The 25,810-nt window shown below is 38.9% G+C and overlaps 1 protein-coding gene across 4 annotated transcripts in view; it reads left to right on the forward strand.

Moving 5' to 3' along the window:
* LOC101286922 (cytochrome P450 20A1) overlaps positions 1-25,810 on the forward strand; it is an 81,657-nt gene that overhangs the window by 15,295 nt on the left and 40,552 nt on the right. For all 4 annotated transcript variants that reach the window (XM_033429693.2, XM_049712365.1, XM_049712364.1 and 1 more), the window contains 2 exons: positions 13,144-13,311; positions 20,158-20,236. In XM_033429693.2, coding sequence (XP_033285584.1) covers positions 13,144-13,311; positions 20,158-20,236 — 247 coding nt within the window. The remainder of the gene's footprint in view (positions 1-13,143; positions 13,312-20,157; positions 20,237-25,810) is intronic.

Consider the following 25,810-nt stretch of genomic DNA (forward strand, 5'->3'; position numbering starts at 1 on the left):
TTTTTATTTTTATTTTGGTCCAAATCTGAATTCTGTATTCTGACTCTTCTCTAATCCTCTCAAACCTCATCCTGTGAGTTCTGGTTCCTTCTTGCCCTGACCGTCTCTGCTCAAAGGCTGTGTGTAAACGTCCACTTTAGTTCTGTGAGTGTAACTTCTCTCTTCTGTGTGCTTCAGCCCCATATGCTCCTATGACTTTTGGGTTAAACTCTGATTTAAGAAGTATTTTCTGGATTTTAGAATTTATGACAGTTTTCCAGAACCCTCTTAATTGACAGCTTAGTAATAATAGCCAAAATTATTGAACTCATTGGTTTAATACTATCAAGTGAAGCTCATCAACAGATTGTTAGAATTCCCATCTAATACACATACACATAGTCAAGATTCATAAACTAAAAGAGAGTCATATAAGCCTCTAGCAGATGTACTAGATATGTATGTCGAGTAAAAACCTCCATGAATCATTTCTAATATTTGCATTGTTTTGTAGAGTACTGTGCAAAACAAATGGATGAGCAAATCACAACACAGTTCTGTGATACAAATGACAATATTGATAATAAAATTTTTATGCTCATGGCTAAAAAGGGGGGAAAAAAAGGCTTTACCAGCATAGGCTGAAAGCATTTCCACAGTTAGTTGCATAATCAGTAATAATCTGGTACTGTGGGGAGATAGTTACAGTTAAAGTCTCTGATAAGTCACAGATTGTACTAATAGGTTTTTAGGATACCATTTGGGTCCTAAATTTGGACCCAAATGGTCCAAATTTAGGAATACCATTTATAGGTCCAATGTTTAGGAATACCATTTATAGGTTTGTTTTTGTTTTTTTTTGAACATGTAATATCTCACAGAAGAAAGGTCACCAGAAAACTGACTACCTATAACTTAGAACTGAGGAAATATATACCCTGGATTTCATTTAAAAACCAGCTATGTACAAAAGCTCTTACACATTATTAAGGAAAAGATACAAGCCCCAGTAGAAAAATGGCTAAAGAAGTGAACATGCAGTACATTGTGGAAAACATGTAAATGGCCATTAAATATTTGAAACTTGTTTAAACCCTACCAATAATTAGAACAAAATAAGCCAATTAAAGCAATGTTGAGTTATTTTTTACCTGTTAGACTGACAGAGGTTTTATAAAATGACAACACTTAGTACAGTCCAAAGTATGGGAAATGGACACTTAGAGATTGCTGGTAAGACTGTAAGCTGACATAGGCTTTCTCCAGGGCAGCATGGCCATACAAAGCAAAAGCTTAAAAACTACTTCTTAACTCAGAAATTTCATATCTAAGGAAGTCAAATGGCAATAGATGTATATACAGAGGTGGCTGTTGAAGCATTGTTTATTGTAGCAGAAATTGGAAAATACTTGAACGTCCAGTAGTAGAGGATTATTTGAATGATCGTAAATCCGTACAATGGATTAGAATGAAAACATTAAGGTGGCAAAGACATTTATTTACTGACATGGGGAGATGGTTTGCTAGAGCTAGCACAAACTTGGTGGCTTAAACACAGAAATTTATTGTCTCACAGTTCTGGAGGCTGTTGCCCAAGATCAAGTTGCCAGCAGAGTTGGTTCCTTCTGAGGGCTGTGAGGGAAATCTGTTCTATGCCTCTTTCCTAGCTGCTAGTAGTTTGCTGGTGATCTCTGGTGTTCTTGGCTTGTACACTTATCACCCCAGTCTCTGCCTTCATGTTTATAATGAGGTATCCCTGTGTGTGTATATGTTTGTGTGTGTGTTTCAGTGTCCAAATTTCCCCTTTTTATAAGGACACAGTGGTATTGGATTAAGGCCCACCCTAATGTGCATACCTTAAACTGATTTTCTGCAAGAACCTATTCCCAAATGAGGTCACATTCACAGGCACTGGGGGTTAAAACTTCAAGATCTTTTGGGGGGGCACAATTCAACCCATAACAGATGGTAAGTGAAAAAAAACAGTATACAGAACAGTTTGTAGAGTATTAATACATTGTCCAAAGTATACCTTTATGCACACATGTATGTACACATATACATGGATACACATACCTATAGAAAAACATGAAAAGCTCTATTAAAAAAAATGTTATCAGTAATTACTGCTACTGGGTTGAATTTAGGGTGATTTAAATTAATTTCTATATTTTCATTTATTTTTAAGTTATTTATTGTTTTCTACATATTAATTTTCTTTACACTAACCTGTATTACTGTACAAGTCAAAAACAATGAACCAAAAAAAAAAAACAACAAAAAAAAACAATGAACCACTCAACTCTCAGTGATAGTCTGAATAGTCACTGAATTTTCGTTAGGAGCAAAGCTTAATAATTCATTGACTAATTAAAACCAAAATTCAATAATTTATTTAATTTTCTCTAAGAACAAAGCCTTTTATTCATGGACTTTCTTAGGACTATGTATTTGGTTTCTTTTATTCTTCTGGAAGCTGCTAATACGCAGGAGTTGATTTGGGGAGAATGATGTTCCCTGCTGTTGTTTTTGTACTGTTCAGTATTTTTTTTTAATTTAATTTAATTTAATTTTTTAACATCTTTATTGGGGTATAATTGCTTTACAATGGTGTGTTAGTTTCTGCTTTATAACAAAGTGAATCAGTCATACATAAACATATGTTCCCATATGTCTTCCCTCTTGCGTCTCCCTCCCTCCCACCCTCCCTATCCCACCCCTCCAGGCTGTCACAAAGCACCAAGCCAATATCCCTGTGCCATGCGGCTGCTTCCCACTAGCTATCTACCTTACTATGTTTGTTAGTGTGTATATGTCCATGACTCTCTCGCCCTGTCACAGCTCACCCTTCCCCCTCCCCATAACCTCAAGTCCATTCTCTAGGAGGTCTGCGTCTTTATTCCTGCCTTACCCCTAGGTTCTTCATGACATTTTTTTTTTTCTTAAATTCCATATATATGTGTTAGCATACGGTATTTGTCTTTCTCCTTCTGACTTACTTCACTCTGTATGACAGACTCTAGGTCTATCCACCTCATTACAAATAGCTCAATTTCGTTTCTTTTTATGGCTGAGTAATATTCCATTGTATATATATGCCACATCTTCTTTATCCATTCATCCGATGATGGGCACTTAGGTTGCTTCCATGTCCTGGCTATTGTAAATAGAGCTGCAATGAACATTTTGGTACATGACTCTTTTTGAATTTTGGTTTTCTCAGGGTATATGCCCAGTAGTGGGATTGCTGGGTCATATGGTAGTTCTATCTGTAGTTTTTTAAGGAACCTCCATACTGTTCTCCATAGTGGCTGAACCAATTCACATTCCCACCAGCAGTGCAAGAGTGTTCCCTTTTCTCCACACCCTCTCTAGCATTTATTGTTTCTAGATTTTTTGATGATGGCCATTCTGACTGGTGTGAGATGATACCTCATTGTAGTTTTGATTTGCATTTCTCTAATGATTAATGATGTTGAGCATTCTTTCATGTGTTTGTTGGCAGTCTGTATATCTTCTTTGGAGAAATGTCTATTTAGGTCTTCTGCCCATTTTTGGATTGGGTTGTTTGTTTTTTTGTTATTGAGCTGCATGAGCTGCTTGTAAATTTTGGAGATTAATACTTTGTCGGTTGCTTCATTTGCAAATATTTTCTCCCATTCTGAGGGTTGTCTTTTGGTCTTGTTTATGGCTTCCTTTGCTGTGCAAAAGCTTTGAAGTTTCATTAGGTCCCATTTGTTTATTTTTGTTTTTATTTCCATTTCTCTAGAAGGTGGGTCAAAAAGGATCTTGCTGTGATTTATGTCATAGAGTGCTTTGCCTATGTTTTCCTCTAAGAGTTTGATAGTTTCTGGCCTTACATTTAGGTCTTTAATCCATTTTGAGCTTATTTTTGTGTATGGTGTTAGAGAGTGATCTAATCTCATACTTTTACATGTACCTGTCTAGTTTTCCCAGCACCACTTATTGAAGAGGCTGTCCTTTCTCCACTGTACATTCCTGCCTCCTTTATCAAATATAAGGTGACCATATGTGCGTGGGTTTATCTCTGGGCTTTCTATGCTGTTCCATTGATCTATCTTTCTGTTTTTGTGCCAGTACCGTACTCTGTTGATTACTGTGGCTTTGTAGTATAGTCTGAAGTAAGGGAGCCTGATTCCTCCAGCTCTGTTTTTCTTTCTCAAGATTGCTTTGGCTATTCGGGGTCTTTTGTGTTTCCATACAAACTGTGAAATTTTCTGTTCTAGTTCTGTGAAAAATGCCATTGGTAGTTTGATGGGGATTGCATTGAATCTGTAGATTGCTTTGGGTAGTAGAGTCATTTTCACAATGTTGATTCTTCCAATCCAAGAACATGGTATATCTCTCCATCTATTTGTATCATCTTTAATGTCTTTCATCAGTGTCTTATAATTTTCTGCATACAGATATTTTGTCTCCTTAGGTAGGTTTATTCCTAGATATTTTATTCTTTTTGTTGCAGTCGTAAATGGGAGTGTTTTCTTGATTTCACTTTCAGATTTTTCATCATTAGTGTATAGGAATGCCAGAGATTTCTGTGCATTAATTTTGTATCCTGTCACTTTACCAAATTCATTGATTAGCTCTAGTAGTTTTCTGGTAGTATCTTTAGGATTCTCTATGTATAGTATCATGTCATGTGCAAACAGTGACAGCTTTACTTCTTCTTTTCTGATTTGGATTCCTTTTATTTCCTTTTCTTCTCTGATTACTGTGGCTAAAACTTCCAAAACTATGTTGAATAAGAGTGGTGAGAGTGGGCAACCTTGTCTTGTTCCTGATATTAGTGGCAATGCTTTCAGTTTTTCACCATTGAGGATGATGTTTGCTGTGGGTTTGTCATATATGGCCTTTATTATGTTGAGGTAGGTTCCCTCTATGCACATTTTCTGGAGAGTTTTTATCATAAATGGGTGTTGAATTTTGTCAAAAGCTTTTTCTGCACCTATTGAGATGGTCATATGGTTTTTATTCTTCAATTTGTTAATATGGTGTATCACATTGATTGATTTGTGTATATTGAATCCTTGCATCCCTGGGATAAATCCCACTTGATCATGGTGTATGATCCTTTTAATGTGTTGTTGGATTCTGTTTGCTAGTATTTTGTTGAGGATATTTGCATTTATATTCATCAGTGATATTGGCCTGTAATTTTCTTTTTTTGTGGTATCTTTGTCTGATTTTGGTATCAGGGTGATGGTGGCCTCATAGAATGAGTTTGGGAGTGTTCCTTCCTCTGCAGTTTTTTGGAAAAGTTTGAGAAGGATGGGTGTTAGCTCTTCTCTAAATGTTTGACAGAATTCACCTGTGAAGCCATCTGGTCCTGGACTTTTGTTTGTTGGAAGCTTTTTTTTTTTGCGGTATGCGGGCCTCTCACTGCCGCAGCCTCTCCCGTTGCGGAGCACAGGCTCCGGACGTGCAGGCTCAGTGGCCATGGCTCACGGGCCCAGCCACTCCGCGGCATGTGGGATCTTCCCGGACCGGGGCACAAACCCATGTCCCCTGCATCGGCAGGCGGACTCGCACCCACCGCGCCACCAGGGAAGCCCTGTTGGAAGCTTTTTAATTACAGTTTCAATTACATTACTTGTGATTGGTCTGTTCATATGTTCTGTTTCTTCCTGGTTCAGTCTTGGAAGGTTATACCTTTCTAAGAATTTGTCCATTTCTTCCAGGTTGTCCATTTTATTGGCATAAAGTTGCTTGTAGTTGTCTCTTACGATGCTTTGTATTTCTTTGGTGTCCGTAGTACCTTCTCCTTTTTCGTTTCTAATTTTATTAATTTGAGTCCTCTCCCTCTTTTTCTTGATGAGTCTGGCTAATGGTTTATCAATTTTGTTTATCTTCTCAACCAGTTTTTAGTTTTATTGATCTTTGCTATTGTTTTCTTTGTTTTTATTTCATTTATTTCTGCTCTGACCTTTACGATTTCTTTCCTTCTGCTAACTTTGGGTTGTTTGTTCTTCTTTCTCTAGTTCCTTTAGGTGTAACGTTAGATTGTTTGTGATTATTCTTGTTTCTTAAAGTAGGCTTGTATTGCTATAAGTTTCCCTCTTAGAACTGCTTTTGCTACATCCCATAGGTTTTGGATCGTCGTGTTTTCATTGTAATTTGTCTCTAGGTATTTTTTGATTTCCTCTTTGATTTCTTCAGTGACCTCTTGGTTATTTAGTAACATATTGTTTAGCCTCCATGTGTTTGTGTTTATTACGTTTTTTTCCCTGTAATTGATTTCTCGTATCATGGCACTGTGGTCAGAAAAGATGCTTGATATGATTTCAATTTTCTTGAATTTACTGAGGCTTGATTTGTGACCCAAAATGTGATCTATCCTGGAGAATGTTCCGTGTGCACTTGAGAAGAAAGCATAATCTGCTGTTTTTGGATGGAATGTCCTATAAATATTAATTAAGTCCATCTGGTCTGTTGTGTCATTTAAAGCTTGTGTTTCCTTATTAATTTTCTGTTTGGATGATCTGTCCATCGAGGTAAGTGAAGTGTTAAAAGTCCCCCACTATTATTGTGTTTCTGTCGATTTCTTCTTTTATAGCTGTTAGCAGTTGCCTTATGTATGGAGGTGCTCCTATGTTGGGTGCATATATATTTATAATTGTTATATCTTCTTGGATTGATCCCTTGATCATTATGTAGTGTCCTTCCTTGTCTCTTATAACATTTTTTATTTTAAAATCTATTTTATCTGATATGAGTATTGCTACTCCAGCTTTCTTTTGATTTCCATTTGCATGGAATATCTTTTTCCATCCCCTCACTTTCAGTCTGTATGTGTCCCTAGGTCTGAAGTGGGTCTCTTGTAGACAGCATATATATGGGTATTGTTTTTGTATCCATTCAGCGAGCCTGTGTCTTTTGGTTGGAGCATTTAATCCATTCACATTTAAGGTAATTATCGATATGTATGTTCCTATTACCATTTTCTTAATTGTTTTGGATTTGTTTTGTAGGTCCCTTTCTTCTCTGTGTTTCCCACTTAAAGAAGTTCTTTTCGCATTTGCTGTAGAGGTGGTTTGGTGGTGCTGAATTCTCTTAGCTTTTGCTTGTGTGTAAAGCTTTTGATTTCTCTATCAAATCTGAATGAAATCCTTGCCGGGTAGAGTAATCTTGGTTGTAGGTTCTTTCCTTTCATCACTTTAAGTATATCATGCCACTCTCTTCTGGCTTGTAGAGTTTGTGCTGAGAAATCAGCTGTTAACCTTATGGGAGTTCCCCTGTATGTTGTTTGTCGTTTTTCCCTTGCTGCTTTCAGTAATTTTTCGTTGTCTTTAATTTTTGCTTGTTTGATTACTGTGTGTCTCGGCATGTTTCTCCTGGGTTTATCCTGTATGGGACTTTCTGCGCTTCCTGGACTTGGGTGGCTATTTCCTTTCCCATGTTAGGGAAGTTTTCAACTATAATCTCTTCAGTTATTATCTTGGGTCCTTTCTCTCTCTCTTCTCCTTCTGGGATCCCTATAATGCGAATGTTGTTGTGTTTAATGTTGTCCCAGAGTCTCTTAGGCTGTCTTCATTTCCTTTCATTCTTTTTTCTTTATTCTGTTCTGCAGCAGTGATTTCCACCATTCTGTCTTCCAGGTCACTTATCCGTTCTTCTGCCTCAGTTATTCTGCTATTGATTCCTTCGAGTGTAGTTTTCATTTCAATTATTTTATTGTTCATCTCTGTTTGTTCTTGAATTCTTCTAGGTCTTTGTTAAACATTTCTTGCATCTTCTTGATCTTTGCCTCCATTCTTTTTCTGAGGTCCTGGATCATCTTCAGTATCATTATTCTGAATTCTTTTTCTGGAAGGTTGCCTATCTCCACTTCATTTAGTTGTTTTTCTGGGGTTTTATCTTGTTCCTTCATCTGGTACCTAGCCCTCTGCCTTTTCATGTTGTCTATCTTTCTGTGAATGTGGTTTTTTCCCACAGGCTGCAGGGTTGTAGTTCTTCTTGCTTCTGCTGTCTGCCCTCTGGTGGATGAGGCTATCTAAGAGGCTTGTGCAAGGTCCCTGATGGGAGGGACTTGTCATTATGATTTTGATTTGCATTTTCCTGATGGTGAATAAAATTAAGCATTTTTTCATTTGTTTATTTACCAGTTGGATAGTCACTCTGGTGTAGTGGTATTTCAAGTCTTTTGCCCATTTTTCTTTTGGGTTTTCTCTCTTTGTATTGATTTTTAAGAGGTTTTTAAAAATTCTGAATTTAAGAACTTTATTGGATGCATGTGTGTGTGCATATATATTATATACGTGTATATCTCAAGTATCTTCTACTGTGGCTTGATTTTATAGGATCTTAAGCTTGTCTTTTGATGAACAGATACTAATTTTAGTGTAGTCTAACTTATTTTTTTTGCCTGTATGTTTACTGCATTTTAAATCTTACGTGAGAAATCTTTATTTAACTTAATGTCATGAATATATTCATCTAAGTTTTGTTCTGGTAGTTTTACTGTTTACCTTTCAAACTTAGATCTGTAATCTATTTAGTGTTTATTATTGTGTAAAGAATGAGGAAAGGGGTTAACATTCCTTTTTTTCCCATATGGTTATCCAGTTGACCCAGCATAACATTGAAAAGATCATCCTTTTTCCATTGTACTGTAATGTTACCTTTGTCAAAACCAAGTAACTGTGTAGGTCACTTGATGTATGTAAAGTTACCTTTACATATTGTTGACTGGGGAAAAACGCACAATCTAAAAGTTGTGAGTTATATTTTATTCAGGGACCTTACTGAGAAAAATAGCCTGGGAAACAGCCTCTCAGATGGCTCTGAGGAACTGTTCTGAAGAGGTAAGGGAGGAGCCAGGCTATATTCCTATATATTCTGAGAAAAAAAAACTGTGTAGTCAAACATCAGAAGACTACTGCTAATGGCAAAAACCAGATATCTGAAATTAGTGATTTTAGTGCTTTTCTATGTATGAGAAGATGTAAGAGTCTGGACTTATTGAAATTATTCCTTAGATATACATCTTACATATCTAGGGCCTGTATCCTGTTTTTCTCCATTCTGAATCCCTTCAGGGTGCACCATGTGGGGAGGAGGGGCAGCAGTGGCTGATGGCTTGATGGTGGCAACATTTGTTGTTTACTGGAATGGTAGGCAACATTCTTTGTCCACAATATTATGGAATTTTCCAATCCATGAATATGGAAGAATACCCTCCCACTTTTTGGTCTTTAGCTTTTCTCAATAATTTTTTCTCTTTTCAGTGTAGAGATCTTGTACATCTTTTATTAAATTTACTCCTATTTAGTGGTATTTTAAAAATGCTATCATAAATGCTACAGTTTTTAAATTTCATTGTTTGTTACTTATATATACAGTTGATTTCTGCGTATTGACCTTGTAGTCATTAACCTTGCCAAATTTCCTTATTAAGTCTAATGGTTTATCATGATATCCGAGATTAGTGACAGTTTTATTCTTTTCCAATCCTAATACCTTTCATTTCTTTTCATGCTTTATTGCCAGTTATTCTGTTATACATATATATTTTAAAATACTTATTTATTTATTTTTGGCTGTGTCAGGTCTTAGTTGCGGCACATGGAATCTTCTGTTGTGGTGCTTGGCCTTCTCTCTAATTGTGGCTCAGCAGCTCTCTAGTTGTGTTGCACGGGTTCCAGAGCGCGTGGGCTCTGTAGTTGTGACATGCAGTCTTAGTTGCACCGCGGCATGTGAGATGTTAGTTCCCTGACCTGGGATCGAACCTGCATCCCCTGCATTGGAAGGTGAATTCTCAACCACTGGACCACTAGGGAAGTACCTCTGTTATATTTTTAATGTCATTAGCCTCATTAGTACCTTCTCTCTCTTCTTCTTGATTCGTGTTTCTTAAAGTGTTTATCAGTGTGGGTCCAGTCGGGAGAGATAAAGCACACAATTATTTAAATAGGGAAAGTTTAATATAAAGAATTATTAACTACAACAGGGGATTTGGAGTAATGAGAGATTAGCTAGTCGGAAGTAAAGATAACTCTAAAGAATACCAGAATAGCTGGTAAAAGGAGCAGTCACCAACTCTAGGGCTGAGACAGAGCACCCAAGGAAGATCCCATGCTCCCATGACTGATATCCAGACTCTGCCGGAGGGGGCACACCTGTGGATGGCAATCTTGAAATCAGATTCTTCACCTTCCTTAGAGTTTGTTCTTGCTCTCTGTTGTGGATTATTGTTGTTCACTTGCTTAGTCTTTTCTAAACTGTTTTTGTAAAGTCTGTATTCTTTGTCATGTGTGGCCACTGAAGCATCTGTTCTGTTAGCTTAATGCTCAGCTGGTGTTTCGACAGATTTTACCTTAAACACTTGAAGCTTACAAAAGAAAATTAAAAAAGCTCTCCCAGTGTTTGCAGATTGGCTTTGTGTTGGAGTCCTCCTTTAACACTTATCCAGGTTTTATACAGCTCTGCCTTTGTTCTCACTTTCTGCTTGTATGGAGCCAGAAGACCCCAGATGTGAAAGCCTAGTCTTCTCAGACCTTTTCTGAGCATGTATCCTGGTCTTGGGCATGTGCATGACTTTCTTAATTCCCTGGTATTTGCAGAAGCTTTTAAAAGCTCCCATTCCCACATTTATCTCTTCTCCCAACCCCGTCCTTCCCTGGCTTCTTGGTCTTTTCATTGCTTGTCCCAGCTGTCATTTCATGCCCCAGCTTTTGCAGCCAATACCTGCACCTTTAAATGTTTTTGGCAGAAGCTACCTAGGAACCTGTCCTAGCTCTGGAAATGCTCAGAGTTGGGCCAAACAAGGGCAGCCTTTGCACCAGTCCTTGATGGGAGTTGCCAGACAGGTTGAGACCCACAGCCACAATTTTTTGACAAAAATGTCTGTATCACTTCCTAGCAATTTGCACCAGGAGTATGGGCTGCTGTTCTCTTAGCTGCTGCCTCTCTGGGATATGGGAATTACAGGCAGGCTGTTTAAAATGTCACAGTGCTTTCTTACCACAAAGCAACAGCTTCTTTCTTCATCAAGGCTTCCCCTGGTTGTTGTAAGTCTTTGACTGTATTCCAGAGTTTTTCAGAAGTTGATTTTGACAGTTTGGACCAGCTCATTACATGCTTTTGGGGAGGGTTAGAGTCTTGGGATTCCCTGTCCTCCATTTTCAGTGACCATTTTGATGACCAGTGGTGATGGTGCTTTTAATAGAGCTCTGTTTTCTGCAGTGCTGTTGACTTTTGGCTACTGTTGAGCTGGGGAGAGAAGGAAAATGAAATAACCTTAAGTTAAAACACTGAAGACCCCACTATCTTACCAAGGTTTAGTTGTTCCTGTTGAATAGACACTTCTCAGTGGGTACTGGGTTTTGGTTAATTGCCAAAGTGCTGGAATGGTTGATGTTAGTTGTTTAGTTGTTTCGCACGTATTTTCACTGTTTTAGAGGGAGACTGAGATCACCAAAGTCCTCACTCCACCATTGTGGAAGTCAGTCTGTCTTCTGGAACATTTTTATTTTTAATTTTTGTTTTATTTTTGTGGTACGTGGGCCTCTTACTGTTGTGGCCTCTCCCGTTGCGGAGCACAGGCTCCGGACGCGCAGGCTCAGTGGCCATGGCTCACGGGCCCAGCCACTCCGCGGCATGTGGGATCTTCCCGGACCTGGCACGAACTCGTGTCCCCTGCATCGTCAGGCGGGCTCTCAACCACTGCGCCACCAGGGAAGCCCTCTTCTGGAACATTTTGAAAGAGAATTGTAATGGAAAATATTATATAGATATGGTAAATTTTCAAAATTATGTTAGTGGCATATGTGTAGATCAGGGAGGTCCTTTACACTGTGACAAAACTTTCATGGAGTTGATATGGGAAAGTAGCTTAAATTTGAGTTCCTAACATGAAAGGGGCTTTATATATTTTACTTCACAAAACCCTTCACAAAACTGTGTTGTGTGACGTAAGTACAATTATCCCTATCGCAGCAACCGTGAAAAGTGGGAGATGTCATGCCTGTTTAACTGTTGAGACACCTGAACCTTGGAAAAGTCAAGCAGATTGCGCAAAGTCACATTACTTCTAAGTGACAGAGCCAGAAGTAAACCCAAGGTTTTTCTGACTCCAAAGCTTTTGATCTTTTTATTACACATTGTTTTATTTATTTATTTATTTATTTATGGCTGCGTTTGGTCTTCGTTGCAGCACGTGGGCATTCTCTAGTTGCGGCAAGTGGGGGCTACTCTTCGTTGCGGTGTGCAGGCTTCTCATTGCAGTGGCTTCTCTTGTTGTGGAGCATGGTCTCTAGGTGCGCAGGCTTCAGTAGTTGTGGAGCGTGGGCTCAGTAGTTGTGGTGCATGGGCTTAGTTGCTCCACGGCATGTGGGATCTTCCCGGACCAGGGCTTGAACCTGTGTCCCCTGCGTTGGCAGGTGGATTCTTAATCACCGCGCCACCAGGGAAGTCCCTACACATTGTTTTTTATTCCACAGGGGATTTGATAAATATTCGTTGGATGAAGGAATGACAAAGAGACTCTGAGAGGTTTCTGTCACTGAAGCATGTCTAGGACTTTTACATATTCATATATTTATTGATTGTTTACTATATCACAGCCAGTCTGTGGGGAACCTTTACCATTTTTAATTAGATACTAAGACTTTAATATCTTTTTTTTTTTTTTTTTTTTTTGCGGTATGCGGGCCTCTCACTGTTGTGGCCTCTCCCGTTGCGGAGCACAGGCTCCGGACGCGCAGGCTCAGCGGCCATGGCTCACGGGCCCAGCCACTCCACGGCATGTGGGATCTTCCCGGACCGGGGCACAAACCCATGTCCCCTGCATCGGCAGGCAGACTCTCAACCACTGTGCCACCAGGGAAGCCCAAGACTTTAATATCTTAATTTCCTTTAGGTTTAAGGTTTTCCCAGCCTTTGAACATTTAACTTATATTTTCTGTTTTCACTGTTGTGGTTTTTTTGTTTTCCAAATCAGCCCTTTGACAGAATCTGAACCTAAACGATTAGGGATGTAATTATTGGTGGAGCCAGTGTTAGCCTGACAGGTCAGTAAACACCTGAATGTTTGCTGTGATTAAGGAGTTGAACTGTATACTCTATGAAATGAGTCTACTTGATGGATTTTTCTAAGATTTAGTAGGAGAAAATAGTAAATCATTGTGTTTTTCTGTTTTGTTTCAGCTTTCGGAAGAATTATTGGATAAGTGGCTCTCCTACCCAGAGTCCCAACATGTCCCTCTCTGCCAGCATATGCTTGGCTTTGCAATGAAGTCTGTTACGCAGATGGTAATGGGTAGTACATTTGAAGATGAACAAGAAGTCATTCGCTTCCAAAAGAATCATGGCACAGTAAGTCTAGGGCCAAATTTAAAATTACTCTTTCATCAAATTAGATAGTTGAATAATGTAGACTTTGCCTCTTAAGAAGAAGGTTTAAGATTCTGTAGTACAGAATTTCCTTGTTTGGGGCTAAAAACAATGCAAGAAGGTTAATTCCCTTTTTTAAAAATTTAAGAATTACTTTTTTTTTTTTCTTTCTTTTTCTTTTATTTTGCAATATGCGGGCCTCTCACCGCTGTGGCCTCCCCCGTTGCGGAGCACACACAGGCCCAGCAGCCGTGGCTCACAGGCCCAGCCGCTCTGCGGCACGTGGAATCTTCCTGGACCGGGGCACGAACCCGCGTCCCCTGCATCGGCAGGCGGACTCTCAACCACTGTGCCACCAGGGAAGCCCAAGAATTACTTTTTTAAGCAGTTACTTTTTAAAAAAAATTTATGTATATTATTTATTTATTTTTGGCTGCGTTGGGTCTTCATTGATGCTTGTGGGCTGTCTCTAGTTGAGAGAGCAGGAGCAACTCTTCTCTTCCTTGCGGTGCGTGGGCTTCTTCTTGTGGTGGCTCCTCTTGTTCTCTTGTTGAGCACGAGCTTTAGGCGCATGGGCTTCAGTAGTTGTGGCACACGGGCTTAGTTGCTCCGTGGCATGTGGGATCTTCACCAGGGATCAAACCCGTGTCACCTGCATTGGCAGGTGGATTCTCGACCACTGCACCACCAGGGAGTCCCTAAGCAGTTACTTTTTGAAATTTAAAAAATGAATGACTAAAAAAAATTTTTCTTTTAATATGTAGCAAGTATGTCGGGAGTTCCCTGGTGGCCTAGCGGTTAGGATTTTGGGCTTTCACTGCTGTGGCCCAGGTTTAATCCCTGGTTGGGGAACTGAGATCCTGCAAGCCATGTGGCGTGGCAAAACACCCAAAACCAAGTGTGTTATAAAATAATGCTAATTTCTAGAATAAAGAGAAAAACCATACTTAATAGAGACTACGTCCTCTATAGAAAGAAATTAAAGTTGATGGAGTGTTAAAATACTAAAATGAATATGAAGAAAGGCTAATGCAGTTGAAAACAGGTTTACTGTTTGCCTTTGTGAACTCACATATGGACTTTATTATTCTCTATTTTTATCAGTCTCAACATTATATTACTTTATTTGTTTCAAATCATACTTAAGTCATTTACTTCACTGCATTTTGGATCTCTGAGAAATCACTTATTTTCTTCAAATCTATAAAAACAGGTTAAATAATATAATGTGTGTAAAACAAAATCACTAGGCACTGTGGCTTAACACTCTGTCACTGTTTAATATTATCATTTTTCCCTTTAAAATGGTTTTATTACTTGTGTTTGATGATTGAAAAATATTCTTAGAAAACGTTCACATGTTCAGGAGCGTAAAAATAAAAGTGGAAAAATCACTCTAATTCCCCTTCCTAGAGTAAACTACTCAGGTTACCCAGCTAAAACAAATTGGCTAAGGAATTCCTAAAATGTTTTCATATTTTAACGAAGAATCAATTTTTGACTCAGTTGTTGATATCTGATTTTTTTCATGTTGATGAGACCGCAGTTTTAAAACGGGACCTCCACTATTATTTCCAGAATTTTATTCTAAACTGCTGATACCTATTCCTATTCTGCGTATTTTTATGCTGGCATTTTCTTTACCTTTCTTTCCTTAGAATTTCAAAGTAGAAATAATAATTTCAAACTTACAGAAAAGTTGCAGCCAGTACTAGGAACTCCCGTAATATCCTTCGCCCAGGTTCACCAGTTGTTTACATTTTGCCCCATTTGCTTTTGTCATTCATTCTCTATCTATCCATCCATCCATCCGTCCGTCCGTCCATCCATCCATCCATCCATCCATTCCTCCTCTCCTTACCCAAACCATTTGAGAGTAAAGTAGACATTTTGCTTCTTTCCCCCTAAATACTTCAGTCTGTATATCCTAAAAACAAGGATATTCTCTCATATAGCAACAACATGGTTGTCAAACTTGGGAAATTTAGCATTCATACCATACTTTTATCCAGAGCCGATATTCAGATTTCTTTACTTTTAGTGGTCAAACCTCTTTAATGTGAAACAGTTTCTCAGCTTTTCTTTGTTTCTTGACCTTGACATTTTTTTTTAAGTACAGGATAATTATTTTGTGGACTGTCCCTCATTTGGGTTTGACTAGATTCAAATTACATATTTTTGGGTGTGACTAGATTCAAATTGTATATTTTTGGCAGCAATCTGGCATTTTCTTAACATTACTGGAAGTTGTCAAAGTTTTCAGACCAGGGCTTCCCTGGTGGCGCAGTGGTTGAGAGTCCGCCTGCGGATGCAGGGGACACGGGTTCGTGCCCCGGTCTGGGAAGATCCCACATGCCGCGGAGCGGCTGGGCCCGTGAGCCATGGCCGTTGAGCCTGCGCGTCCGGAGCCTGTGATCCGCAACGGGAGAGGCCACAGCAGTGAGAGGCCCGCGTACCGCAAAAAAAAAAAAAAAAAGTTTTCAGACCATAAACATGACTTAAAATCCTGCCTTAAATGATCTTCAATTTCTGAAACACCCCGGGGCTGCTGTTGTCCAGCCGTGCCACCAGGAGCACTAACCAGGTTGTGAATGCAGAGGCAGTGACAGCTGCACCATGACTGTTGCTTGGCTGACAGCACTTGGGAGATGTCGTCAGTCATAAGATGCATACCGCTTTCACAGGCGTTAACATGTGAAAAATGTTCACCTCACACCCAACTGCATACTGTTTCTGAACTACCCTCCAAAAACATTGTCCCAGTTATTTTCCCACCAGCATTAGCGTGCTCTTTCCTTGTGCTTTTGACATTTAGAGTTATGTGTCTTTTAAATATCTGCCTATTTTGTAAGTAAAAAATGATTTTTTATGATTAAAATTTATAATTCTTTTATTGTTTGTGAGGTTAAACATTGTTTAATATTTTTGCTGAACAACTTGTGTTTCATCTTTTGTGGGATGCTTTCTCATGTCCTTCACCCATATTTCTATCAATGTGTTTCTTTTTCTTACTAATCTGTAAGAGCTTTTTATTTTTATCTCAATTTTCATTTGCTTTTACGTTTATTTATAGTGCTTTTAAATTTTTATTTATTTTTTTAAAAGATTTTTTTGATGTGGACCATTTAAAAAGTCTTTACTGAATCTGTTACAATATTGCTTCTGTTTTATGTTTTGGTTTTTTGGCTGCGAGGCATGTGGGATCTTAGCTCCCTGACCAGGGATCGAACCTGCACTCTCTGCATTGGAAGTGAAAGTGTTAACCATTGGGCCACCAGTGAAGTCCCCTATAATGCTTTTTTAAAAAGACTTCTTTTTTAAGCAGTTTTAGGTTTACAGTAAAATTGAGAGGATGGTACAGAGATTTCCCATATACCCCCTGTTTCCACACATGCATAGTCTCCCCCATTATCAATATCATTCACTAGAATGGTGCATTTTTTGCCAAGGATGAACCTACATTGGACACATAATAATCACCCAGAGTCCATAGATTATGTAAGGGTTCACACTTGATGCCATACATTCAATGGCTTTGGACAAATGTATAATGACCTATATCCATCATTATAATATCGTCCCCCACAGTCTCAGCAACCACTGATCTTTTTCTTGTATCCATAATTTTGCCTTTTCCAGAATTTTGTATGACATTGGAATAATACAGTATATACCCTTAGATTGGCTTCTTTCACTTAGCAATATGTATTAATATTTAAGCTTCCTCCTTGTCTTTTCTTTTTTTAAAAAAAATATTTATTTATTTATTTGGCTGTGCTGGGTCTTAGCTGTGGCACCTGGGATCTTTGTTGTGCCATGTGGGATAGCTGTGGCATGTGGGATCTTCGTTGTGCCATGTGGGATCTTTCGTTGCGGAGTGTGGGTTCTTTGTTGTGGTATGCGGGCTCAGTAGTTGCGGTGCATGGGCTCTAGAGCACCTGGGCTCAGTAGTTGGGGCACGCGGTCTTAGTTGCCCTGCAGTATGTGGGAACTTAGTTCCCCGATGAGGAATCGAACCCACATCCCTTGCATTGGAAGGCAGATTCTTAAGCACTGGACCACCAGGGCATTCCCCCTCCATGTCTTTTCATGGTTCTTTTAGCTGGATAGTATTCCATTGTGTGTACCACAGTTTATTCATTCACCTGCTAAAGGACCTCTTGGTTGCTTACAAGTTTTGGCAATTATGAATAAAGCTGCCATAAATATCTTGTGGAGGTTTTTGTTATCAACATAAATTTCCAGCTTCTTTGGGTAAATACCAAGGAGTATGATTGCTGGATCATATTGAAAGAGTATTTTTTGTTTTGTAAGAAACTGTGTTTGAGGATTCCATGGATATATCCTCTAGATCACACCTTCTTTGCTAAGCCAAAACCAGTATACTATCAGTAATAAGCCTGTCAAAGGCATTCTTCATTTCTGTTACAGTGTTTTTGATCTCTAGTTTTTTGTTGTTGTTGTTGTTCTTTCTTAGGATTTTCATCTCTCTGCTTACATTGCCTACCTGTTCTTGCATGCTGTCTACTTTATCCTTTACTTAAGGATCATTTAGAGCCCTTAGCCTATTACCCTTTAGAGCCTTTAGCAATTAATCATAGTTGTTTTAAATTCCTGATCTGATAATTCCAAGATTCCTGCCATTCTGATGCTCGGTTTGTTTCTTCAAATTGTGTTTTTTGCCTTTTGGTATGGCTCGTAACTTTTTCTTGATAGCCAGACATGATGTACTGTGTAAAAGAAACTAGTGTATATAGGCCTTTAGCAGTGTGGTGGTGAGGTGTGGAGAAAGGGGAAGCATTCCATAATCCTGTGATTAGGTCTGTCTTTTAGTGAGCCTATGCATTTGGACTGTGAACTTCACCAGTGTTTCTCAGTTTTTTTCTCCCCCCTTAGGTGGGAAAGGATGGCTAGCATAGGCGGGAGTTCGGTACTTGCCTTCTTCCACGGGAAAGACTAGACTTGACTGGGATTGAATATCCCTTTCCCAGCTCTGTTAATACCCCAGAAGGTTAGACTCTGGCTAATGAGTTCCCTCTGAGGGCAGGCCTTGTTAAGAAGAGCAGAGTGCTCTGCCTTATTTTAAATGGGTTCCTTTTTCAGCCCCCCTGCTGGAAGCCTAAGGGGATTTTTCTCTTATATTTACTGTGGGAACCTGGTCAAGCTCCCAGAAGTAAATCTCACTTGGGGGGCCCTGTGTCTGGGTCCCCTGGAGTTTTTAACTGTCAGAGTTGTCATACTGAATCTCTAGCCATTTGTCAATTAGAGTTCAGGTTTTCCTACCCCAGCACTGGTTCCTGAGGTAGTTTCCACTTGTATATCTGTTCCAGTAAAGTGTGACTCCCTGTTTTCACCTGTCTCTCCAGTCTTGGGGGCCACAGTTTGCCCTGGGTCCTCCTCTGTCTCAGAGATCCAAGAAGACTTGTTGATTTCTGTCTGTTGAGCAAAAAGCTGAACTTCATTCTCACTTTAAGGGTATTCCTACATTTTCACGGTACTTTTTTTTTAAATAAAGATTCTATACTTAAATTCATTATTTATTTATTTATTTATTTATTTATTTATTTATTTATGGTTACATTGGGTCTTTGTTGCTGTGCGCGGGCTTTCTCTAGTTGTGGCGAGCGGGGGCTACTCTTGGTTGCGGTGCGCAGGCTTCTCATTGCAGTGGCTTCTCTTGTTGTGGAGCACAGGCTCTAGGTGCGCGGGCTTCTGTAGTTGTGGTACGTGGGCTTCAGTAGTTGTGGCACGCGGGCTTCAGTAGTTGTGGCACACGGGCTTCAGTAGTTGTGGCTAATGAGCTTTAGAGCGCAGGCTCAGTAGTTGTGGCGCACGAGCCTAGTTGCTCCGTGGCATGTGGGATCTTCCTGGACCAGGGCTCGAACCTGTGTCCCCTGCATTGGCAGGCGGATTCTTAACCACTGTGCTACCAGGGAAGCCCTACATTACTTTTAATAGTTTAATTTTTTACATTGAAATAATCTGAAAGGCATACCTTTGTAAGATAAGACTTGAGGACTCTTAACTCTATTAATAATTTAAAAAATATTTAGCATTGTTTAATAAGTGTTTTGTCCTTTCCCAGGTTCTTTCAGAACTTTTGAATTATAAACAATTTTTTAAGGGCTAATTATCCAATTTTGAAATAATTAGAAGCCTATTCTGTTGTTTACCCTCTCTAAATCTTAGACTAATTTTTAACCTTTTTCTGGATCGCAGCCAAACCTTATCAGTATTGCAGGTGAAGTAAAAATTTGGAATTCCGGATGAATTTTACTTATCCACTGGTACCATTATAATAAAAAATTGAGAATTGACTCTACTGCAGTGTTCTTTTCCTCCCTGTGCATATACTTCTTTGAAATTCAGGAAGGGAACTTTTTTTTTTTTTTTGCGGTTCACGGGCCTCTCACTGTTGTGGCCTCTCCCATTGCGGAGCACAGGCTCCGGACGCGCAGGCTCAGCGGCCATGGCTCACGGGCCCAGCCTCTCCGCGCTATGTGGGATCTTCCCAGACCAGGGCACAAACCCATGTCCCCTGCATCGGCAGGTGGACTCTCAACCACTGCGCCACCAGGGAAGCCCGGAAGGGAACTTTTGACTTTCTAATTATAATTAGTTTGGAAGTACTTTGAATGAAATTATTAAAATGTATTTGTGCCCTATCCTTAAAGACTGTGGAGTAAATGATTATGCAGCCCACTTGAAAAGGGGAGTTTAATTAACAGTTCTGTTAGTGAGACAGGTTCTCCAGCTGTTAGCTTAGATTGCTTGATATGATTTGGAAAATTTACATATTAGGTAATAGATACGTTTTGCTATTTTCAGGTTTGGTCGGAGATTGGAAAAGGCTTTCTAGATGGATCACTTGATAAAAGTACAACTCGGAAAAAACAATATGAAGATGGTAAGTTTTATCACTATTAATTTTTAGTAAGGACTAAAGGAAATGTGCCCTAATTTTAATGGGGCTATGTCTGATTGATGAACATATAGGTCATGTATATTTTCTTCCTTTATTTATTTATTTATATTTTTAATCTTTATTGGAGTATAAGTGCTTTCCAATGGTGTGTTAGTTTCTGCTTTATAACAAAGTGAATCAGTTATATGTATACGTATGTTTCCATATTCTTCCCTCTTGCGTCTCACTCCCTCCCACCCTCCCTATCCCACCCCTCCAGGCAGTCACAAAGCAACGAGCTGATCTCCCTGTGCTATGCAGATGCTTCCCACTAGCTATCTACCTTACGTTTGATAGTGTATATATGTCCATACCTCTCTCTCGCTTTGTCACAGCTTACCCTTCCCCCTCCCCATATCCTCAAGTCCATTCTCTAGTAGGTCTGTGTCTTTATTCCTGTCTTACCCCTGGGTACTTCATGACATTTTTTTTTCTTAAATTCCATATATATGTGTTAGCATACGGTATTTGTCTTTCTCTTTCTGACTTACTTCACTCTGTATGACAGACTCTAGTTCCATCCACCTCACTACAAATAATTCGGTTTCATTTCTTTTTATGCCTGGGTAATATTCCATTGTATATATGTGCAACATCTTCTTTATCCATTCATCTGTCAATGGACATTTAGGTTGCTTACATGTCCTGGCTATTGTAAATAGAGCTGCAATGAATATTGTGGTAGATGACTGTTTCTGAATTATGGTTTTCTCAGGGTATATGCCCAGGAGTGGGATTGCTGGGTCATATGGTAGTTCTATTTATAGTTTTTTAAGGAACCTCCATACTGTTCTCCACAGTGGCTGTATCAATTTACATTCCCACCAACAGTGCAAGAGTGTTCCTTTTTCTCCACACCCTCTCCAGCATTTATTGTTTCTAGAGTTTTTGATGATGGCCATTCTGACTGGTGTGAGATGATATCTCATTGTAGTTTTTTTTTTTTTTTTTTTTTTTTTTGTGGTACGCGGGCCTCTCACTGTTGTGGTCTCTCCCATTGAGGAGCACAGGCTCTGGGCACGCAGGCTTAGCGGCCATGGCTCACAGGCCCAGCCGCTCCGTGGCATGTGGGATCTTCCCAGGCCAGGGCACGAACCCGTGTCTCCTGCTTTGGCAGGTGGACTCTCAACCACTGCGCCACCAGGGAAGGCCCTCATTGTAGTTTTGATTTGCATTTCTCTAATGATTAATGATGTTGAGCATTCGTTCATGTGTTTGTTGGCAGTCTGTATATCTTCTTTGGAGAAATGTCTATTTAGGTTTTCTGCCCATTTTTGGATTGGGTTGTTTGTTTTTTTGTTATTGAGCTGCATGAGCTGCTTATAAATTTTGGAGATTAATCTTTTGTCAGTTGCTTCATTTGCAAATAGTTTCTCCCATTCTGAGGGTTGTCTTTCGGTCTTGTTTATGGTTTCCTTTGCTGTGGAAAAGCTTTGAAGTTTCATTAGGTCCCATTTGTTTACTTTTGTTTTTATTTCCATTTCTCTAGGAGGTGGGTGAAAAAGGATCTTGCTGCGATTTATGTCATAGAGTGTTCTGTCTATGTTTTCCTCTAAGAGTTTGATAGTTTCTGGCCTTACATTTAGGTCTTTAATCCATTTTGAGCTTATTTTTGTGTATGGTGCTAGGGAGTGATCTAATCTCATACTTTTACATGTAGCTATCCAGTTTTCCCAGCACCACTTCTTGAAGAGGCTGTTCTTTCTCCACTGTACATTCCTGCCTCCTTTATCAAAGATAAGGTGACCATATGTGCGTGGGTTTATCTCTGGACTTTCTATGCTGTTCCATTGATCTGTCTTTCTGTTTTTGTGCCAGTACCATACTGTCTTCATTACTGTAGCTTTGTAGTATAGTCTGAAGTCAGGGACCCTGATTCCTCCAGCTCCATTTTTCATTCTCAAGATTGGTTTGGCTATTCGGGGTCTTTTGTGTTTCCATACAAACTGTGAATTTTTTTGTTCTAGTTCTGTGAAAAATGCCAGTGTTAGTTTGGTGGGGATTGCATTGAATCTGTAGATTGCTTTGGGTAGTAGAGTCATTTTCACAATGTTGATTCTTCCAATCCAAGAACATGGTATATCTCTCCATCTATTTGTATCATCTTTAATGTCTTTCATCAGTGTCTTATAATTTTCTGCATACAGATATTTTGTCTCCTTAGGTAGGTTTATTCCTAGATATTTCATTCTTTTTGTTCCAATGGTAAATGGGAGTGTTTTCTTGATTTCACTTTCAGATTTTTCATCATTAGTGTATAGGAATGCCAGAGATTTCTGTGCATTAATTTTGTATCCTGCTACTTTACCAAATTCATTGATTAGCTCTAGTAGTTTTCTGGTAGCATCTTTAGGATTCTCTATGTATAGTATCATGTCATGTGCAAACAGTGACAGCTTTACTCTTCTTTTCCAATTTGGATTCCTTTTATTTCCTTTTCTTCTCTGATTGCTGTGGCTAAAACTTCCAAAACTATGTTGAATAAGAGTGGTGAGAATGGGCAACCTTGTCTTGTTCCTGATCTTAGTGGAAATGCTTTCACTTTTTCACCATTGAGGATGATGTTGGCTGTGGGTTTGTCATATATGGCCTTTATTATGTTGAGGAAAGTTCCATCTATGCCTACTTTCTGCAGGGTTTTTATCATAAATGGGTGTTGAATTTTGTCAAAAGCTTTCTCTGCATCTACTGAGATTATCATATGGTTTTTCTCCTTCAGTTTGTTAATATGATGTATCACGTTGATTGATTTGTGTATATTGAAGAATCCTTGCATTCCTGGAATACACCCCACTTGATCATGGTGTATGATCGGTTTAATGTGCTGCTAGATTCTGTTTGCTAGTATTTTGTTGAGGATTTTTACATCTATGTTCATCAGTGATATTGGCCTGTAGTTTTCCTTCTTTGTGACATCCTTGTCTGGTTTTGGTATCAGAGTGATGGTGGCCTCGTAGAATGAGTTTGGGAGTGTTCCTTCCTCTGCTATATTTTGGAACCGTCTGAGAAGGATAGATGTTAGCTCTTCCCTAAATGTTTGATAGAATTCGCCTGTGAAGCCATCTGGTCCTGGGCTTTTGTTCGTTGGAAGATTTTTAATCACAGTTTCAATTTCAGTGCTTGTGATTGGTCTGTTCATATTTTCTATTTCTTCCTGATTCAGTCTTGGCAGGTTGTGCATTTCCAAGAATTTGTCCATTTCTTCCAGGTTGTCCATTTTATTGGCATAGAGTTGCTTGTAGTAATCTCTCATGATCCTTTGTATTTCTGCAGTGTCAGTTGTTACTTCTCCTTTTTCATTTCTAATTCTACTGATTTGAGTCTTCTCCGTTTTGTTCTTGATGAGTCTTACTAATGGTTTATCAATTTTGTTTATCTTCTCAAAGAATCAGCTTTTAGTTTTATTGATCTTTGCTATTTTTTCCTTCATTTCTTTTTCATTTATTTCTGATCTGATCTTTATGACTTGTTTCCTTCTGCTGACTTTGGGGTTTTTTTGTTCTTCTTTCTCTAGTTGCTTTAGGTGCAAGGTTAGGTTGTTTATTCGAGATGTTTCCTGTTTCTTAAGGTAGTATTGTATGGCTATAAACTTCCCCCTTAGAACTGCTTTTGCTGCATCCCATAGATTTTGGGTCGTCGTGTCTCCATTGTCAGTTGTTTCTAGGTATTCTTTGATTTCCTCTTTGACTTCTTCAGTGATCACTTCGTTCTTAAGTAGTGTATTGTTTAGCCTCCATGTGTTTGTATATTTTACAGATCTTTTCCTGTAATTGATATCTAGTCTCATAGCACTGTGGTCAGAAAAGACTTGATACAATTTCAATTTTCTTAAATTTACCAAGGCTTGATTTGTGACCCAAGATATCTATCCTGGAGAATGTTCCATGAGCACTTGTGAAAAACATGTATTCTGTTGTTTTTGGATGGAATGTCCTATAAATATCAATTAAGTCCCTCTTGTTTAATGTATCATCTAAAGCTTGTGTTTCCTTATTTATTTTCATTTTGGATGATCTGTCCATTGGTGAAAGTGGGGTGTTAAAGTCCCCTACTATGAATGTGTTACTGTCGATTTCCCCTTTTATGGCTGTTAGTATTTGCCTTATGTATTGAGGTGCTCCTATGTTGGGTGCACAAATATTTACAATTGTTATATCTTCTTCTTGGATCGATCCCTTGATCATTATGTAGTATCCTTCTTTGTCTCTTCTAATAGTCTTTATTTTAAAGTCTATTTTGTCTGATATGAGAATGCTACTCCAGCTTTCTTTTGGTTTCCATTTGCATGAAATATCTTTTTCCATCCCCTTACTTTCAGTCTGTATGTGTCTCTGGGTCTGAAGTGGGTCTCTTGTAGACAGCAAAGATATGGGTCTTGTTTTTGTATCCATTCAGCCAATCTGTGTCTTTTGGTGCGAGCATTTATTCCATTTACATTTAAGGTAATTATCGACATGTATGTTCCTATTCCCATTTTCTTAGCTGTTTTGGGTTCATTATTGTAGGTCTTTTCCTTCTCTTGTGTTTCTTGCCTAGGGAAGTTCCTTTAGCAGTTGTAAAGCTGGTTTGGTGGTGCTGAACTCTCTCAGCTTTTGCTTGTCTGTAAAGGTTTTAATTTCTCCATCAAATCTGAATGAGATCCTTGCTGGGTAGAGTAATCTTGGTTGCAGGTTTTTCTCCTTCATCACTTTAAATATGTCCTACCAGTCCCTTCTGGCTTGCAGAGTTTCTGCTGAAAGATCAGCTGTTAACCTTATGGGGTTTCACTTGTGTGTTATTTTTCCCTTGCTGCTTTTAATATGTTTTCTTTGTATTTAATTTTTGACAGTTTTGATTAATATGTGTCTTGGCGTATTTCTCCTTGGATTTATCCTGTATGGGACTCTCTGGGCTTCCTGGACATGATTAACAATTTCCTTTCCCATATTATGGAAGTTTTCAACTATAATCTCTTCAAATATTTTCTCAGTCCCTTTCTTTTTCTCTTCTTCTGGAACCCCTATAATTCGAATGTTGGTGTGTTTAATGTTGTCCCAGAGGTCTCTGAGACTGTCCTCAGTTCTTTTCATTCCTTTTTCTTTATTCTGCTCTGCAGTATTTATTTCCACTATTTTATCTTTCAGATCACTTATCTGTTTTTCTGCCTCAGTTATTCTGCTATTGATCCCATCTAGAGTATTTTTAATTTCATTTATTGTGTTGTTCATCGTTGTTTGTTTCATCTTTATTTCTTCTAGGTCCTTGTTAAATGTTTCTTGCATTTTGTCTATTCTGTTTCCAAGATTTTGGATCATCCTTACTATCATTATTCTGGATGCTTTTTCAGGTAGACTGCCTATTTCCTCTTCATTTATTAGGTCTGGTGGGTTTTTCTCTTGCTCCTTCATCTGCTGTGTGTTTTTCTGTCTTCTCATTTTGCTTATCTTACTGTGTTTGGGGTCTCCTTTTTGCAGGCTGCAGGTTCGTAGTTCCCATTGTTTTTGGTGTCTGTCCCCAGTGGCTGTGGTTGGTTCAGTG

The sequence above is a fragment of the Orcinus orca genome, chromosome 7 (assembly GCF_937001465.1).
Source record: "Orcinus orca chromosome 7, mOrcOrc1.1, whole genome shotgun sequence".
NCBI lineage: Eukaryota > Metazoa > Chordata > Mammalia > Artiodactyla > Delphinidae > Orcinus > Orcinus orca.